Raw genomic sequence first — 19,616 nt, 5'->3', positions numbered from 1 at the left:
ATAAATTATACTATTCCTAAGTCCAGCGCACCCCCTACAGCAAGTTGTTGTAACGACTTGCGTTGTAATGGTACTGCGATGTAACAACACGATCGTTGTAACAACCGAGTTGTAATCGCATGTGTTGTAAACGCCTATATTCGCGTCTTCAACCGCGGAGACCCTAGTCTCTGTTTCGGTTATGCGGTCGTCTGCGTTGCGGAGGTCCTGGCGCAGGAGGGTGACTGCAGTGCCCACGGCGCAATCTGCGTCTCTAGTATCTGCCTAGACAGAGTAAAGGCCTCCAGGAGGGTGGCATAATCTGGTAAACTAGGTGTGGCATAGGGATTATCTTCATGTTGTGCCGCCGTGGCTGTGAAGCGATCCAGGTTTCTCTGCTTCGGGCCAGATCCTGAAGCTTTATCTTTAGACATGGTGGGCTTTCAGTGTCATGAAGATCCATATGGCAAGCTCCTACTGTGCATTTGACACCCAGCACTCCCGGTCAGCTGCTCCACCAGGACTCGCCATTCCCGAACTGCAGATCAGGATGGCTTGGGGCTGTGTAGTTTGTCACAGGGCCGCAGCTGCTGAAAGGTCGCCGATGTCGCATCCCCAGGGCTAGAGCAGTAGAGCAACCCCCGGTAGCCCTCGTTACAGAGGTCACTGCCCCACGTCACGATGGGGTGGGGGGGCAATCCGGGCCCAGCTCCAAAGTCTGAGCCACTCCGGACTGGTTTGTGCACCTTCCCCGCAGGGCCCTCAGCCCACCACAAGCGAGTCCAGAAGGGGGGAGGCCCCAGTATCCCCCATCAAATCAGGGCCCCAAGCGATGAGTAGAGGCCGAGGGAGGGCGCCCGGCCGCAAGCCACACAGGAACCTAGTCCGGCCGACTCCGCAACCGGGTGTACGTCCCCCTCTCCCCTAATGAGACCCCTCCCCTAATGCGCACCTCACCTTGATTGATCAGAGACTCCCAGAGAAAGACGTCCTGAATGTCACTGGTAGGGGCGGAAGCGGTGTCTCACTGTTCCAAGCAGCTTAAACTGTAGGCCCCAGTGCTGCTCCAGACATAGACCACCAACTTTGTTTGGGCCCAATGGCGTTGCAGGTCCCCATCTCGTCACGGGTAGGCCACTTCCACCGATTGCCCCCCGATGAGCAGTTCCAGAAGCACTGTTAAATAATATGTCTCACTCTGTGTCGGTGCAGCCGGCCCAGGCCGTGGTGACATCTTCCAGAATGCTCCGCTCCAGTACCCCAGGCCTTGGCTCTGCACCACACTTTAGGCAGCAGATCGCAGCCCGCAGTCCCAGCCTCTGCAGTGGGATCACCCCTCTGTGACGTCAACTCTAGCCTCATCTCGGCCATCCAGGGCATCTGGAGTCTTCAGGGGCAGCCACGCACCTTATCGATCAATGGTGTGCCCTAGGTCTGTCGGTCTCCAGGCAACCACACCCGTCCAGCCACAGTAGTCCAGACGGCCTGGCGCACGCTAAGGGGCCCGGGAATTGGACCGCTCATCCTCCCTGGAGTTCACTGGGTCGGGGCTATCGCCACAGTAGCGATTCCAGGGTGATTTCAGGTAGGATTATGAAGCATTATTGAAGGGCCGACAGAGCTTTCTCAGAGAACTTCCGCCATGATGCGCTACTTGGCTCCGCCCCATGCCCTAGTTTTTTTATCATTTTATCAAACAAGCAATTATAAGTTAACGCCAAGAACTTCCTCAAATTAATTAAGGGAGATAAACTGTTTACAAGGACAATAGCATTGAAGGGGTGGGGAGAGGGGAATCGTTTAAACAATTGTTTTCTCTTTAACTGTAATGATTTTAATGAATCGAACAGTTAACAAATATTCATTCTACACAAAAGGGAAAATGGAGAAAGAGAGACAGAAAAATTATGACAAAACAAGAAAGCAAAAATTAAAAAGAACCTGCAAGAGTGAGATAAGGAGGTAGGGGGTGCCTGGTGTAGTGTCACACAGTAGAATCAAGCCTTGGCAGTGTCAGTATTCAGCTCTCCTGATGTTTGAATTTGCCGGGCACAGGATCCTGAGCAAAACATTGGGCCCTACCTTTATGATTTTTTTTGACTTAAGGACTGCTTTGTGAGTTACCACACGTAAATATGGGGTAGATAGTTTGTAAATCATAGGTTTAATTCCCCAAATACCATTTCTTCTTCCGCATTTGTGTGCCAATGAGTTGGTAATATCACTGCATGTAAATGCACTGCCACACACCTGTGCTACACTAAAAAAATGGTTATTGTTAGCACACCACATTGAACAGTTCCCATATATGTAAAAATATCGAGTCACATTCAGCAGGAATGCACCATGCGGTTGTCAACGAGCTGGTAGAAAAGTTGATTTGTAAGAAGTATTATGGGCAGTGGTGCCATTCTCAATGGCAGAAGCCTAGCTAACTACAGATACAACGTTATTTTTTAAGAAGATTTGTCCAATTCCAAGTCCCTGTAGAGACGGACAGAAACAAAGGCAAGGGAAAGGTCAAGTAATAGGTGTGCCGGTACTCTATTTGAATCAATTTCAGTTTTTAAATTAACCCGTGTAGAAGTCAGTGCTGCTTTTGTGCTACAGCCATAACAGAATCTGTTTTGGTAATCTCACAGAAGGTTACTTTCTACAATGAATGTAGTTATGGTCTTGATGCTGAGCTTTCAATCTATTTACCCATAAACAGTTTGTTATTGTCTGGAAGTTAGAAGGAGACCTTGTTTGAAAGCCTCTTTGTTTTAGGGAGTTCTTTTGAAAAGAGACATTGATTCAAGGTGTTGTTGATTGTTATGGCTAGATCAGTTGCAGAGCTATTAACCCCTTCGCTGCCAGGCCTTTTCCCCCTCCTGTGCCACGCCCTTTTTTGGCTATTTGGGGTAGTGCGCGCTGAGGCCCCTGTAACTTTTTGACCACATAAGGTATCCACGCCAAATTTGCGTCCTTTTCTTCCAACATCATGGGGATTCTGAGGGTACTCAGGGTTTGTGGATTCCCCTGGAGGGGTCACAGAAATGAGCCAAAATACAGCAAAATTTAGTTCTTTGGGGGGAAAATGGGAAAAACGGGCTGCAATTGAAAGCATCTGGGTTTTTCCCTGAAAGTGTTATCAAAAAAGGGTTTGTGGGGCTGAAATCACCATTTTCCCAGCTTTTAGGGGATACCAGACTTTTGTCAGAAACCCAACATTTTTTACACAGTTTTGGCATTTTTCTGGGACATAGCCTATTTTTGCTATTTTTTGTGCTTTCGACCTCCTTCCAGTTAATGGTAGAAATGGGTACAAGAGCAATAATGGATCCTGGAAAGCTATACATTTTGGAGAAGTAGACAAAATTCTGAATTCAGCACGGGGTCATTTGTGTAGATCCATCAAGGTTTCTTTATAGAAACTAACAGTTAAATATAGGATAAATTGAAAATTTGTTGAAAAAAAGCGCCTTTTGTGTCAACGTTTTCACCTGTAACTTCTTCTAATTTTGACAGCTCTTTGAAAGCAATATACCGTTACATCTGCTGGACATTTCTGGTTGTGGGGATATATAGGACTTGTAGTTTCACCAAGAACCAGACGAACCCAGAGCCAAAAACTGAGCAGCAACTTGCAATGGTTTTTTATTATGTACTGGGTATATAGTAATTATTATGTAAAAATGTGTACATGGAAAAATCGGTATGAAAGACACCTATGTATTTCTGAAATGGGAACAAAATATAGAGTTTAGAAACAGTAGATATTTGCACATTTCCGAAATTGGGAATACTCATACTAGCATGAGAATTATCAGTCATTTTTTAGAATGACTTCTTTTTTACACAATGTCTTTCATTTGGAAGGCAGAAATGCATCGAAAGTGAATAGGTAATAACAGTTCCTTTACAAATCTGAATTACCCTAAGTCTCCCGATAAAAATGGTACCTCACTTGTAGGGGTAGGCATAGTGCCCACGACAGGAAATGGCTCAAAACCCAACAAGAACACACCACATTTTCACAATGCAAAATTACTCTTTTTTAGCAAAACGCATCGTGGACACACCTCAATTTCGCTGTGAAAAATGAAGTTTTTTTTGGCAAAGTGCCTAGCTGTAGTTTTTGAACCATAGCTCTGCCGGCACCTAGCGAAACCTAGCAAACCTATACATTTTTGAAAACTAGACACCCAGGGGAATCCAGGATGGGGTGACTTGACTGCCTCCCACCAGGTTCTGTTACCCAGAATCCCTTGCAAACCTTTCCTGGCAGTGTGATTTGCTCTGTAGTAGATCTGTTGCGATTCCTTTAGTGAAAGGCTCCTGCCTAACTCTGTCTCCCACCGTCGCTGCCCAGCCGAGCGCTCCATGGCTGCCGGTGGGCGTAACAGAGGTCGTAAGGTGTCTACTAACCATGGGGCGCGTGTCGGGATGAAGTAACCAATGGCAAAGTTGGAAGTATTGAAATCTTTTGGGGTCTTTGATGCCGTGCCAATTAGACACCTCAGTGTAAGGGAGGAACCCGTTAATATCAAAGAGGTGTCCTGCAGATTTACAGGCAGAGGCTCGCCATTGTGGGAACGCCCGCGTTTCGAGTCCTGGGGGCAAAATTCAGGTTGTCGAATAAGGGCGTGAGGGGCGAGGGGAAGGAGGTAAGGTTCCGCTGGGTCGCCACCGCGTCCCACACGCGTAATACTAAGCGAGTGATGGGAGATCTGTTGAGGTACTGTGGTCTATCCGAAGGTTTCAGGAATGGTTTCTTCCACAAAGAGAGGCCTGCCATCGCTCTGTCTTGGAAAAGCCATCTTTCTCTGACTCAGGTCTACTCCAGTCTACGAGGTAGCGAAGTTGCGTCGCTCTAAAATAGGTCAGTACGTGGGGAATCCCTAGACCTCCTTCGTCCGGGGATCGGTAGGCTAAGTCTCTCCTTACCCTCGGCCGTTTCCCAGCCCAGATAAAGTGGTGTATCTCTTGTTGCAGTGAGTGACTATAACGCATTGGGGGGGCCAACCGGAATAGTCTGAAATATGTATAGTATTTTACGCAAAATTGACTTTTTAACCGCTGCGATGCGGCCTAACAGCGACAGAGGATGAGTCTGCCACTTGCGAAGATCCAGAGTGATTTGGGAATGGAGGCTGGAATAATTGCGTGCAATTGTTTGGTCAGTGGACGGAGTCAGGGTTATCCCCAGGTATGGGATATCCGTTTGGGGTCGCAGGTCCCTGAACCCTAGAAATGTGCTCTCAGAAGCGTTCTTGTTAAGGCCCAGAGGCAACAGCATTGATTTCCCCACGTTGACTTTAAAACCCGAAACTTTGCCAAAGTCAGTCAGCTCCTGTAAGAAAGCTGGGACCGAACGGCTGGGTGTGTCAAGAGTCGCTAAGATGTCGTCCGCATATAAATTAACAGTATGACGTTCCCCCCCCAAAGGGGATACCAGAGATGTTGGGGTTGTCCCTAACCCGTTGCGCTAGGGGTTTGATGTAAAGCGCGAAGAGCAGAGGTGAAAGAGGACACCCCTGTCTTGTGCCTCGCCGGATGTCAAACGGCCGTGAACTGATCCCATTGACACAGATCGTCGCTGTGGGTTGGTCGTAGCAGCTCGCGACCCTGGCCCGAAAACGGTTCCGTATGCCAAAGTGCGCAATCCACCCTGTCGAACGCTTTCTCAGCGTCGACTGAAAGTAATAGGGCGTCCAGTCCCATATAATGGTCTTTGTCTATTAAGTGCATTAACCGTTTGGTATGGTCACTGCTTTGCCTGTTGGGTATGAAACTCGATTGGTCGGGTTCGATAATGCCCGGCAAACGGGGGCCCAGTCTGGCGGCTAAGACACCCGTAAATCACTTTAGGTCAAGATTAAGTAGGGAGATTGGACGGTATGCTGCGCACCGAGTGGGATCTTTAGTTAATTTAAACCACGAGCTCTCGTCTTCGTGATGTATTTTTCAAATGTAATGAGCGTCTTTCTTGTAATGATTCTATTCTTCTCTTCTGGTTTATTCAACCGAAGACGAGAGCTCGTGGTTTAAATTAACTAAAGCTCGTTAAAAAGCCCCTTGCGAGTAATGTAACACGAAGGTTTAACCGCGCTAAATAATACAGCTCATTTAAAAAGCTTCTGTGAGCTGTAAACATAAAGGTTTCACCGCTTTAAGTAGAAGCTACAGTCTCCAGAGCCTGCTCACAAAATAATATAAAGGCAGAGAAGCCCTGAGTTTAAGTATTCCCAGCTGAAAGAAAAGATAAAGAAGACTAAACGGATAAAAACACACTAGTGCCCAGAAACCCTCATTGCTGTCAAAAATCTAGAGCCCTGATGAGAGTCCGCATATTCATTATCAGAGACTTGAAATGCGTTGGCTTCATTATGATTCATGATATGAACATGGAGGAATTGTGAATTTATTTTTTGTCAGGACATAGAGAAAAATTCCATGTATTTGACACTAATGTTTTCCCACCGTGTTTGCTCACTTTGTCATGTATCCTTTAATTGAAACGTTGATACACACAACATTTGTTGAAAATGTATTAAATAATATCTATATATGAAATAGGATTTTGATACAAGACTTCTAAGACATTAGGATGGTTGGTTTATGATTTTTTCACACTAATGTTCATTTAGATTGTGCATTTAAAACACAATTCTGTTGTTTAATGTTTTGTTAACTATATGTATAAAAGTATTTTCTGTATATAGACATTATTGTCTTTTTCTGTTCCAAATATGCAACAAAGAATCTTTTTGAAAAAAAGCTGAAGACAAAGGTATAAATAAAGTACCAGATCAAATAAGATAAATAGTTTGGTCTAGCGCTAATTTAAGACGCAAAAATGAAACCGGTCCTGGCCCATTCCCTTGCTACACTTATTGTTAATGAGGGCAGAGGCCATGTGCAGAAGAAACACAGCCCACATTCTGCCTGCTCCCATGCTGCACCACATGGGGGAAACTGTCTGCTCACTTAAACAGACCCCGTACTTCACCAGCCTCCTGATCTCTCACTACACGATCATAAAAGTCTGGTGCAAATCCACACCCAGCCACTGCAAAAGCTCCGTACCAGAGGCTTAGTGCCCAGGGCAGAAAGATCACCCACCCACCCAAACATCTGCAAGAGGAAAGCAGAAAATGCTCCCTCCTGACCTACCGTAGACACTTGTGCCCTGCCCAGACACTGAACCCCACCTCCTCTGACCCCCATGTGACCTCGTACTCCCAATTATTACCCACTCTGAAAGAGGAAAATATCCTGGAATTGTGAAAAATGTAGTTTTTGACCCAGTAAAACCACGTCTGCATAGTTCACAATAGGCGGATTTTAGTGCAGGATTTACATCCTCCGCTTCCTTCCTAAACTAAAAGCTGTTTAACGTCAAATCGTGCCTTTATGCAGCCACGTCAGAAGGTTTTGTAGGGCAAGGGGGAAAAAATGTTGCAGGGCTCTTATTTGAAGTCCCAGCTTCTTGCCCATTGTGATGGCCCAGCCTCTATGTCATATGGTCCCAAGTAATTTTGAACATCGTACACAGCAGTCTGGTCCATGTTTCCGTGAAAAAAAGTTCAACATATATTCTCCGCCTATGGTTCGTGAAGCCAGCCTGAACTGAAGAGTTCCTCCGCCTGCGTGACACACAAGCTCTTTAACAAATATTTTAAGACTCTCATTTGAGGTCATTATTTAAGCTAAAACATGAAACCGTTCTGCGGTGCAAAGGTGCTATATAAAATCCGATAACATAAGTCACAAGTGGGAGCACAGAATGTCATTGATTGAAAATGTTATACGGCGCTTCTTAGTGAGTAACATTTTAGGATGGTTTTAGCAATCTGGCATGTAAAAAAGAACTAAATTAAAATAAATGAAAATAGTGGTTTGAGGTCCCAAATGAGGCTTTCTGAAGAACATTTCCAGAATACTTAGGCAACAGGACTAAGATTTTGTCGTAACCCATTAGACTAATAAAAATTTGATCAAATAGAAAAATACAGTAGTTAGCACTAGATAATGGTATTGACATTTTTACAAGTTGTTTCTTGCCTCCTTGTACTACATTTGATCTCAATGAAGATAAAAAAGGACCGCACCTCTCTTTGTCCTCAGTGTTTTTCTCCATAGTGTGGAAAATATCCCATCTGTCCAGTCATTAGTTGCAACATCAAGTCGACCAAACATTTGAGGTGCTGTTATAGATTTGGGGTTCATTCTCATTTCACGGTGTGGCTCCCCACAATCTGCAAAGATGAAACCAATATATGATGCATAAGGCACAAAAGCACATTCTGCAGAAATAATTAGAATGTAAAAGAATGCATAGTGGGGAATTAAGGTCTGTTATCAGTAAAACTTCAAAAATAAGCATAAATGGTATGAATGTGTGATCATTAGGATGTGCAGAACAAACAGAACAATGGAAGAACATAAGTTCAATTTCAAGCCAAATATCTTGTTTCATTATTTCACCAGAACATTTTTAGGTCTCGCCTAGGCAGCGCTTGCGCTCTCTCGTTGAGACATGCAGAATACACTATAGCATGGAAGCTTCGTGGAAGCTCCGCCCACTCTCCACCCATCATTTTCATTGGCTTAAATGCTGCCTTCCGATTGGTTGTAGGCTTGTTAGTTCCTCCTTATGAAGGACATGTCTTCATTTGTGTCCTTCCATGGCTACTGGCCCCTTTACTGCGCAAACTACTTTTTTCCTGTGCCTCCCCCTGATGCCTTCTCACGCCCTTGTACTAGTACATTGTCAATGCTTGTTTTATTTGTCTCTCCCCACCCCATCTGAGATCTCCGTTTAAATATTTATGATTAATACAGCCCACCCAGAGGCTCGAACCCTGTTCTCCAGCTGCAAAGTCGGCAGCCTTATATGTTGAGCCACCTCCTCCCTTTGATTTTCTGCACTGTTTGTTTCAGTTGCTACATTCAACAGTGTTTTTTAAAAAAATGTATCTGTCTCCACGTGTGTTGTGTTTTTTTTTTTATTTGTGTCTCCCCACCCTCCTCCGTGATTGCTGTTTATTTATTTATGATTAGGTGATACAGCCCATGCTGAGGCTCGAACCCTGCTCTCATGCTCCAAAGTCGGCAGCTTTATATGTCAAGCCTCCTCCTCGCTTCAAGACAAGCCCCTCACAGGAGTTTATCTTTGTTTTCCTCACCGAGTTACCCTCCCACCATGCACCCACCCTTAACCTCTTCCTCCCGCTCGCTTTCCCTGAGCTCCCCCGTAAGTGCATGGGAAGTGTGCATGCGCTATCACTTTAAATGTAAACAGCTCCAGAGCTCCTTTTCAGACCCCTCCCTGCACCACAGAATGATTCTTGGGAAGTTGGTGCGCATGTGCTGCCTTCATTCTAGTGCCTGCATCGTCATTGCAGCAACAGTCCGAAGAGGTTAATACCGACTCTTTGCTTCCAGGGCCTCATATTTTCAGAACAAACGACACACGCAAGATAACCAGTGGAACTACTTGATATAAATGAACCCATTTGTGTTAACTACTTATTTTAAACGAAAGTTTCCTCGCCTGGAGTACAAGCAGGGATGCGCACGCAGTCCCTGCCTTGTTTCTTTGGCAGTTGCTTGTTCTGTGCAGCTGCTTATAGGTGTATGTGTCCTTATAAGTGTATTTGTCCATCAGAAAAGTGTGTGTGCACAGCCGACAAATGTTTGTGATCCACACCAAGCATGCAATGTGCCCCAGCAGGACAAAATACTTGAAAAAAAACCCACCGGAAATAAATCTGGTGCAAGGGGAAGGAAAGCTACAGTTACAACTTTTAATAGATATTACCCCAATTTAATTGGCAGACGCACGTCATGTCATCATTAAGGTCATGAGTAGCCTGCCCTGTTTCTTTCACCTTAGCTTGTTCTCTGTAGCTGCTAGTAAGTGTATGCGTCTATCAGAAAAGTTTGTGTGCACAGCTGATGAAAGTTTGTAAACCAAACTAAGCATGCATGGTGCCCGAGCAGGACAAAATACTTGAAAATAAACACAGGTAATAAGTCTGGTGCAAACCAAAAGAATCTAAGTTTAACATACTGTGCCAGGAGATATATAACTATTCAACGTTCTTATGCAGTGAAATCTCCTTATCCCATCAAAATTCATTTTCAATAAACTATACAATGCCAACAGATTTATATTATCGTTGGTCAGTGTGCCTCTTATAGCATTAGAGGATCAGCTGTCTCGCTGTTACTTTCCCACAACGCCCTACTCCTGAATCACGGCTCTCCACCCTTTATGCTGTCGGATCAGGGGTTTTCCAACCCCTGGTCCAAGCGAGGTTGTATTTTTATAATTGCCTCGGTGTATGAAGTTCTTTTAATCTTTGGGTGTGTCTGAGTGCACGCATGTCTGTGCATGTGTGTGTTGCAGCTTGTATGTTTTCAGAGATTTGCAGCAATAAGTGTTGCTGCCAAACGCCAAGGCTCACAAGCAGTGAGATTTCGTAGGTGTTGTATTTATACATTTCTTGTCTGTGCAGTGGGAAGTTTTAAGAAAAGCCAGCTGCGTGCTTGCTTAAAGAGCGCCTGTTAGTGCCCAGCACGTCATTGCAGCAGGAGGCTGGAGGGTGCTGTCCCAAAGCAGGGAACCGGTTTCAATGTGTGCCTGGCAGACCATAAGTCGGTCCTGGCAGCCATTAATTTATGATATGACGTGGCATAACAGCCAGAGAGTGAGAGCTTGCCTGTCTGCATATTAAACATGATGTTTACATTTCAGAATTATACAAATGCCCCTCTTAACCTCTAAACTGCAGCTGAAATTAGGCTCTGCGATGGTTGCTTATATGCAAAGTCAGAGGCTGGGTTGCAACAATATACCCAAGTTTTCTCGAGGAATGATAGCGCCAGCATTCGGCTATAAAGGCAAAGGTTTCACCTACACATTTAACTACTTGACACAATCCACCATGGCATCCATTCATTTGCTCAAAGATGAGAATGGACTAGTGTTATGTGCAAATCCTCGACCGCTGCACACCCAGCTGGGCGAACGGTAAGGGCGGCCTTCTGGGAGAGGACCGTCGTCCGTCTCCGCGAGATGCGGGAGTTCTGGATGGCCAGAGCTCCCAAACTACCATTCCCGGCCTCCCAAGCTGACGTGACGCACGCGCACAGGAAGTGACGCGGCGTGGATCCGGCCGGCTACGTAAGCCGGATTCAGTGGAGGAAACAGTGCAGATTATTCCGGCTTCGCTGAAGGACGCAGCGGAAAAGGGAAACGGCTGCCAGATATCCCGGGTGGGGGTAAGGGTGTTGGTGACACCGCCTAGAGTCTTTTCCTGTCAAACTTCGCTCCAGCGCTAGCTGCTGCTATCGCTGCTCTGAGAGAACAGATACATTTTGCATATACATTACCAAGAAAGCGAGTGGGCACCGGAGCGCTCTCGTTTTGGGCTCCTTTTACGTAGTTGTTAATTTGGATGCAGTGACTGGTATTTTCCTACCAGGTGGTATATCATTTGTTCAAAACTAGACCCTAAGGGCACCTATGATGGGTATTGGTGTTCAAGACGTTTGTTGATACATTACAGCTGACCTAAGCAATCAAAAGAATTACATGTGTTTTAATGTGGGCTGTTTTCGTCTTATAGCAGGGGATGTGTGAGACGTCGCTGACACAAAGCATAATCCCATCTTCCCTTGTGAGGCCCACAGTCACACCCTTTATGGTGGGTAAGGTATGCCTAGTAGTGCAGTGTTCTGATACAGGAAAATTGAGGTGCTCTGCTTATGTTTCTATGTTCGTTTGTCCACAGTTCGTCCTCTGAGTATTACGTGTATGTGATACTAGTAAAAGACAAAACCAGGTAGCCCATAGAAGGCGTGATGACTACACAATCGTCCTTCTTGTTGTAGATGCCACAAAACTGGTTCTTTTTCTTTACAGGTAGACACACATATGTCTTAGCGAAGAAAGTGTACGATGAGATGTAATGGTGCCCCGCTCAGTGTATCTTAACCATCGTTTTCTTTTCACAGGTCTACCTCCCCGCTGTTCCCTTCCTTTCCTTCCCTCGATTGACCCCCTTAAATGTCCGTGCTTTTATAGCAATTCAGAGATTGAGGTTGTCAATAGGTGGACCCCCATTGAGCAACGAACCGATCCTGAGAGGCCTCCGAGGGACCACGAAAGAATAATCTGCCTTTCTTAAATATACCTCGGTTCGTTGTTGCCATGGCCACCTTAGAAGACATATTAGTCATGTTAGGGACACTACAGCAGGAGATAACAGACTCTAGGGCCAAGATAGCAGCTTTTAGGGCTGAGACCGCAGCTTTGCAGGATACGGGTAACAGATTACAGAGGAATCCCTTTGACGCACAGTTGGGTCGAGGTCTGGGTGGGAGTCCTTTTCAGTTTGGAACCTCCTCGGTTCCCCCCCTCTTACAGTTGAAATGCCCATGCCCATTCCATTGGCGGCCCCAGAACGTTTTTACGGAGAGGCTTCTAAGGTACAAGTCTTCATGACGCAGGTGCTGTTGCACTTTTCTTGTAAACCCAAGGCCTTTCCCACGAATCAGGCTAGAGTGGCCTTTATGATTTCGTATCTGACCGGAGATGCGGCCCAATGGGCTGTACCTTATGTACGCCGTGATGACCCACTTTTGTACGATTGGGAAGCGTTCCGGAAAGAATTCGAGACGGTGTTCGACCATAGGGCTGCCTCCTTTTCAGCGGATAGAGAACTCTTAGACCTTAAGCATGGTAACAAGGACTTAGTGGTGTACATCAACACCTTCCAACGCCTGGTAGCCGAAACCCAGTGGCCAGAGGAAAAGAGGGCCGCTCTGTTATCAAGGGCTGAAGGATGAAATGAAAGATGTGTTAGCTCAGAATGTTTATCAGCCCTCTACCTGCATAGACCTTATCAACCTCGCTCTGCGATTGGATTATCGTATGGGGGAATGTAGAGGGGATAGGAAGAAAGTAGAATGCCAGCCCATGCGATTCGAGAAAGGTAGGGGCCTAGGAGCGGGGTCTGTGCCGCTTGTGGAGCCTATGGATATAGGTACTGTACGAGCCCCACTGACCCAAGCCGAAAGAGATGAGAAGAAAAACCGGCCACTGCATGTATTGAGGAAAAAAGGGACATTTCTTCAAGGAATGCTTGGCCAAACCCCGAACAAGCGTAGGGGTTAAGAGGTTATCAGGAATTAACACCGAGAGCCAATAGGAAAACTGATAAGCTCAAGGAACACAGAAGGGAAGTCCTTGGGTGGTGTAAACATCCCTTCCACTATGAATACAACCGCCTTGTCCTCTCAACATTTTTTTCTAACGGTTGAGCTAAAAACACATAAAGTATGGCAGAACATTGAAGCCATGGTCGATTCAGGAGCCACGGGGATGTTTATGGACCAGGGTACTGTCAGACAGTTATGCCTGGGTTTGATTGCCAAAGACAGCCAGGAAGAGGTCTTGGCTGTTGATGGAAGGACACGGAGTACAGGCCCTATTAGGTTTCACACGGACAGCTTACAAATGTGTTGTGGGGAAGGACACATCGAATAGTTGTGTGTCAACATTATTAAAGGCCCTCAATATGGGGTGATTCTGGGCCTTTCGTGGTTAAGACTACATAACCCTGTTATCGATTGGAGAGAAAACCAGGTAGTGTTCGGCGGTTCATGGTGTAAAGAACATTGTTATAGCGAATCCCCAAGGTCAACACCCAGCATAAGCAAGGCGCAAAGTAGCGACTGCTGCAGAAACAGATGTACAGCTACCTTCATGGTATCTAGAATATCAAGACGTGTTTGTGAGAAACTAGCAGATACCCTACCCCCACACAGATATTACGACTGCCAGATCGATTTAGTGCCCGGAGCAGTAATTCCTTGTGGAAGGTTATATGCGTTAACTGAAGCAGAAAATACACATTTAAGGGAATACCTAGACAAATATTTAGAGAATGGGTTCATACGCCCTTCAAGATCTCCAGCCGCCTCTCCACTCTTTTTTATCCCTAAGGCCAATGGAGAAAAAAGAGCCTGCATAGACTTTCGGGCATTGAATAGTGTAACGATTAAAAACAGGTATCCCCTGCCCTCGATACCGGTTCTTTTGGAACAGGTTAAATCAGCCATCATTTACACACGTCTTGATTTAAAAGGAGCGTATCACCTGGTGAGAGTGCGGGAGGGTGACGAGAGGAAGACGGCTTTCCGCACTAGATACGGGCTCTATGAGTACACGGTGATGCCCTTCGGCCTGTGCAATGCCCCCGCTGCATTTCAATACTTTGTTAACGAGATGCTGCGGGAGTTCTTGAACAGGTTCGTGGTGGCATACATCGATGACATCTTAATATATTCCTCCTCAGTAGAAGAACATCGGGCTCATGTGTGTCAGGTGTTTGAAGCCTTAAGACAAAACAAACTATACTGTAAACTCAGCAAGTGTGAGTTTCATGTGGAAGAAGTAGAATTCCTAGGGGTTATGCTGACGCCCTCCGGACAGGTCATGTCCGAGAGAAAGATCCTAGCGGTGAAAGACTGGCCACAACCTACCACTGTTAGAGACGTCCAATGTTTCCTCGGATTTGCGAATTTTTATCGCAGATTTATCAACCATTTTTCTACTGTGGTGGTTCCCATCACTAGGCTGTTGAGAAAGAATGAACCTTTCCGTTGGACAACGGAAGCAGAGACTTCCTTCCGATGTTTAAAGAATGCCTTTGTTACCGCCCCCGTTTTGACTCATCCTGACCCTGAAAGCCCTTACATAGTGGAGGCGGATGCCTCCGATGTCGCTGTAGGTGCCATACTCTCACAAAGACATAAGACGACCGGCCAACTCCATCCGGTTGCCTACATGTCGCGTAAACTAAACCTGGCAGAAACCCGGTATACCATAGCGGAAAAGGAGCTACTAGCCATAAAAGAAGCATTTCGTGATTGGAGACATCTGCTGTTAGGAGCCAAACACGTGGTAACTGTATACACGGATCACCGCAACCTGCAGTTTATTCGGTCCACTCGGATGTTATCTCCTAGACAGTTACGCTAGATGCTCTTCTTCTCAGAATTTCATTACATCGTAACTTATCGACCTGGGGCTGAAAACAAGAAGGCAGATGCCTTGTCCCGCAAAGACGCCCCCTCTGGTACTCAGACAGAACAACTTCATTCCATTTTGGACCTCAAACAAGTCATCGGGGCACTGCAAACCGACACCTTCCTCCAGAAAATAACTCAAGGGATAAAGAACCGATACTGGAGGAAATGGTTACAAGAACACACCCAGTGGAAGGTGATCAATGGTCTCCCGATGAAAGGCAAACAATTGCTAGTACCCAATCAGGCCTTACGGAAGGAGGTGCTACAGTGGTGTCACAACACGCACAGCGCTGGACATAACGGTATCAGGAAAACCCTCGATAGGATCTATCGCCAGTTCTGGTGGCCTACGGTGGTGGAAGACACCACAGACATGATACACCGGTGTGAGACATGTGTAACAGCCAAAGCAGACCATGGAAAGCCCCGAGGGCTGTTACAACCCCTTCCAACACCATTGGTACCATGGGAAACCATTTTCATAGACTTTATTGTGGGTCTACCACAGGATCAGGGATGTACCACCATTGTGGTGGTGGTGGACAGTCTCACCAAGATGGGGCATTTCATAGCCTGTGCAAAAGAACCCACTTCTGGACAATTAGCCAAACTACTACTGTTACATGTGATTAGGCTCCATGGACTTCCAGCCAATATCGTTTCCGACAGGGGCCCTCAATTCACTGCTAGATTTTGGAAAGCCTGGTGCACTACTTTACATATGAAAACATCAAAAACTACCAGTTTCCACCCTCAGTCAGACGGACAGACAGAGAGACTAAACCAAACGCTCAAGCAATACCTACGGTGCTATGTGGAGAAGAATTCCGATGCTAGGGTGGAATTATTATGCCTGGCGGAAATGGCCTATAACAGCGCCAAACATCAATCCACACAGTTCACGCCTTTTTACAGCAACTACGGGTACCATCCTCGCTTCATCTCTTTGATCCACCCCGCGAGAACACAAGACATACCAGACGTACAGGCCAGAATGAAACACATTCAACAGACCTTAAAAGACACCCATAGAAACCTGGAAAAGCCCAAGGGTACCTACAAGATCATGGCCGATAAACACTGCCAACCGAACCCTGTCTACAAGGTAGGAGATGCAGTGTGGTTATCAACAAAAAACATTCATTTTCGTAAATACAGTGTGTTTAATCCGAAATTCATTGGTCCTTATAAGATACAAAAAGTGATATCGCCCCTGGTCATGTTGTTATCACTACCTAAGACAATGAAGAAACATCCCGTTTTTCATGTGTCCCTCCTGAAAAACTTCCTACATACCCATAAATAAAAGACCATCACCCATCTGGGTCAACAATGAGCCGGAGTATGAAGTTCAGGCAATCCTGGATTCTAAAATGAGGGAGTCCAAGTTATGGTATCTTGTATCATGGAAAGGGTACGGTATGGAAGAGAATTTGTGTGAACCCGCAGCAGGAATGCACGCTTCCCGGTGCATAAAAGCATTTCATGCCCGCTACCCCAACAAACCTGGTTCGTGTCAGCGGTCGTTGGGAGAGGGATGTGCTGTTCTGTGCAAATCCTCGACCGCTGCACACCCAGCTGGGCGAACGGTAAGAGCGGCCTTCTGGGAGAGGACCGTCGTCCGTCTCGGCGAGATGCGGGAGTTCTGGATGGCCAGAGCTCCCAAACTACTATTCCTGGTCTCCCAAGCTGACGTGACGCGCGCTCACAGGTAGTGACGCGGCGCGGATCCGGCCGGCTACGTAAGCCGGATTCAGTGGAGGCAACAGTGCAGATTATTCCGGCTTCGCTGAAGGACGCCGCGGAAAAGGGAAACGCCCGCCAGATATCCCGGGTGGGGGTAAGGGTGTCGGTGACACCGCCTAGAATCTTTTCCTGTCAAATTTCGCTCCAGCACTCGCTGCTGCTATCGCTGCTCAGAGACAACAGATACATTTGCATATACCATACCAAGACAGCGAGTGGGCACCGGAGCTCTCTCGTTTTGGGCTCCTTTTACGTTGTTGTTCATTTGGATGCAGTGACTGGTATTTTCCTACCAGGTGGTATATCATTTGTTCAAAACTAGACCCTAAGGGCACCTATGATGGGTATTGGTGTTCAAGACGTTTGTTGATACATTACAGCTGACCTAAGCAATCAAAAGAATTACATGTGTTTTAACGTGTGCTGTTTTCGTCTTATAGCAGGGGATGTGTGAGAGGTCGCTGAAGCAAAGCATAATCCCTTTTTCCCTTGTGAGGCCCACAGTCACTCCCTTTATGGTGGGTAAGGTATGCCTAGTAGTGCAGTGTTCTGATACAGGAAGATTGAGGTGCTCTACTTATGTTTCTATGTTTGTTTGTCCACAGTTCGTCCTCTGAGTATTACGTGTATGTGATACTAGTGAAAGACAAAACCAGGTAGCCCATAGAAGGCCTGATGACTACACAATCGTCCTTGTTGTAGATGCCACAAAACTGGTTCTTTTTCTTTACAGGTAGACACACATATGTCTTAACGAAGAAAGTGTACGATGAGATGTATTGGTGCCCCGCTCAGTGTATCTTAACCACCGTTTTCTTTTCACAGGTCTCCCTCCCCGCTGTTCCCTTCCTTTCCTTCCACCGATTGACCCCCTTAAATGTCCGTGCTTTTATAGCAATTCGTAGATTGAGGTTGTCAATAGGTGGACCCCCATTGAGCAACGAACCGATCCTGAGAGGCCTCCGAGGGACCACGAAAACTAGAGTCTTCGATTTTTCCAGCTTGGAATTACACCTGCAGCATAGTTTGCCACCAGCAGGCCCTTTCCAGCTGGTTTTCTGTGCTGCTGCATAATCTCAACAGAATTGGCCGGTAGACAAGAATTCTTAAATGTGTAAAATATTCTTATTTCTATCATTTACATTTGTAATAGGAAAGGTGTACATTTGATTAATTGCAGTGGAATTTCATCCACTACAAGTATGTCGACTTTTTATGAAAAAATTATTTTAAACAGCATTCTTAATGATAATTTTAAGATGGGTAATTACTTTGAGAGTGGATTGATTGCAACCAGTGCACAAGGTTAATGCAATAAGAATCTGACATCGCTAATAACGTTGACACTAATTGGAGATTGGGTTGCATGTTAAGATACGAGAGTCAGCATATAAGAATTCCCGGAAGGTTTGCAGCGAAACAAGACCACATGTTTGTAAATCTTTTTTTCTCCATCAACACTGTGGCCCATATCTGCGCCGCTTCTCCCAGTCCAGAAACGTACTGCAAGTGGTAGGCCACTGGGAAAACATGCACAACATCCCTGCAGGTAAGTTCATAATTTCCTTAATATCAATACCGCCTCCTCTCCCTCTGATGTACATGGATTCTGAAAGGTATTTTCTGCTTTTGAAAGTTGTGTCGTGCTGCTGCTTTTCAATGCATAATGTTAATTAGCAATGCAAGGCAAGATATATATCCGTCTGATGCATTAGAAATCTACAGACCACCTTTACATTTGCATTAACATTTGTAATGTGGTGCTTTTAAACGTGTCAGGTTCCTTCAGAGTGTGGCGTAGCGGTATATAATCTTGCTATAGGACATTCGCTCAGATTATTTGTTATAGGAATCTTGTCCCCAGTTATATAACAAGACATGTTTGCTCACAAACAGCAGCTGCATTCCTGTGTATTGTCTAAGTGCTAGTGCCTGCCCATGCTTTCTCATATTTACCCAAAATTATGCAAAATGTAACGGTTCATAATGTAAATCCCTGTTTTAAGCAGAGTCCTATTTTTTAAATTAAGAGGGAGTTGAGCGGAGAATAATTTTTTTAAAGACACATGGAAAAATAAACTGGTTTATTTAATGGCACCCCAGTTTGGAAAGTTTATTACATAAAGCCCAATTTTATATGGCAAGTTTGTCACCCACGAGATGGTCCAGTAGCTCTCTCTGGTGCATCCATTTAGGGAGTTATGAGGTTGTTCTGGTCCTCAATGTTTAGTACCCAAGTTCAAAAAGTTGAGGAACACCTAAGCTTCAACTAAATACATTGTTTCAACTTCCTGGCCGCCTTTTTTTAGGCATTAACATTAGCGGAAGTGAGGCAGGATACTGGCATACTTACGGTTCATTGAGTTAAGCGCTGCCACCCCCGTCTGGTGTGACCATCTGTTTTAATACCTGGCGTGTCATGCAGTTTGGTGCTTACTTTCCCTCCATGTTAAAGAACAGTATATGCATCAGCACCCACGCTAATGTGCTGCATAGCTAAATACATATAAGATCCCAATGGCGAGACCGATTGGCATCGCCAATGCTTGTTTCTATTTGTTATTGAGTTTGTCTTTTCAAAATGTAGTACTTGCTATTGGCTAATCATGTCCAAGTTCTTCCTTTTTTCCTGTTGGGCACGCTATTGGCCCCTTTACTTGTATTAGTCCATTTTTTGGTTCTCTTATTTTTTGGGGATCTCTTTTTTTAATGTGTCTTGCTTTTTTTTTTGTTCGAGGCAAGCGCGTGACATTGACACACTTGAAACGTTTCAGCACCTGTCGATTGTGTTCTCAGGCAAG

At 45.5% G+C, this 19,616-nt stretch overlaps 1 protein-coding gene across 1 annotated transcript in view; it reads right to left on the bottom strand.

Annotated features, from left to right (window-relative positions):
• The window catches only part of DNAH5 (dynein axonemal heavy chain 5), a 5,853,083-nt gene that overhangs the window by 2,626,995 nt on the left and 3,206,472 nt on the right, over positions 1-19,616 (bottom strand). The window contains exon 42 of the mRNA XM_085606747.1: positions 8,076-8,222. Within this exon, the coding sequence (XP_085462873.1) occupies positions 8,076-8,222 (147 nt within the window). The remainder of the gene's footprint in view (positions 1-8,075; positions 8,223-19,616) is intronic.

Source organism: Triturus cristatus, chromosome 5_2 (genome assembly GCF_964204655.1).
Source record: "Triturus cristatus chromosome 5_2, aTriCri1.1, whole genome shotgun sequence".
NCBI lineage: Eukaryota > Metazoa > Chordata > Amphibia > Caudata > Salamandridae > Triturus > Triturus cristatus.
This window is presented reverse-complemented; position numbering and strand designations above follow the sequence as displayed.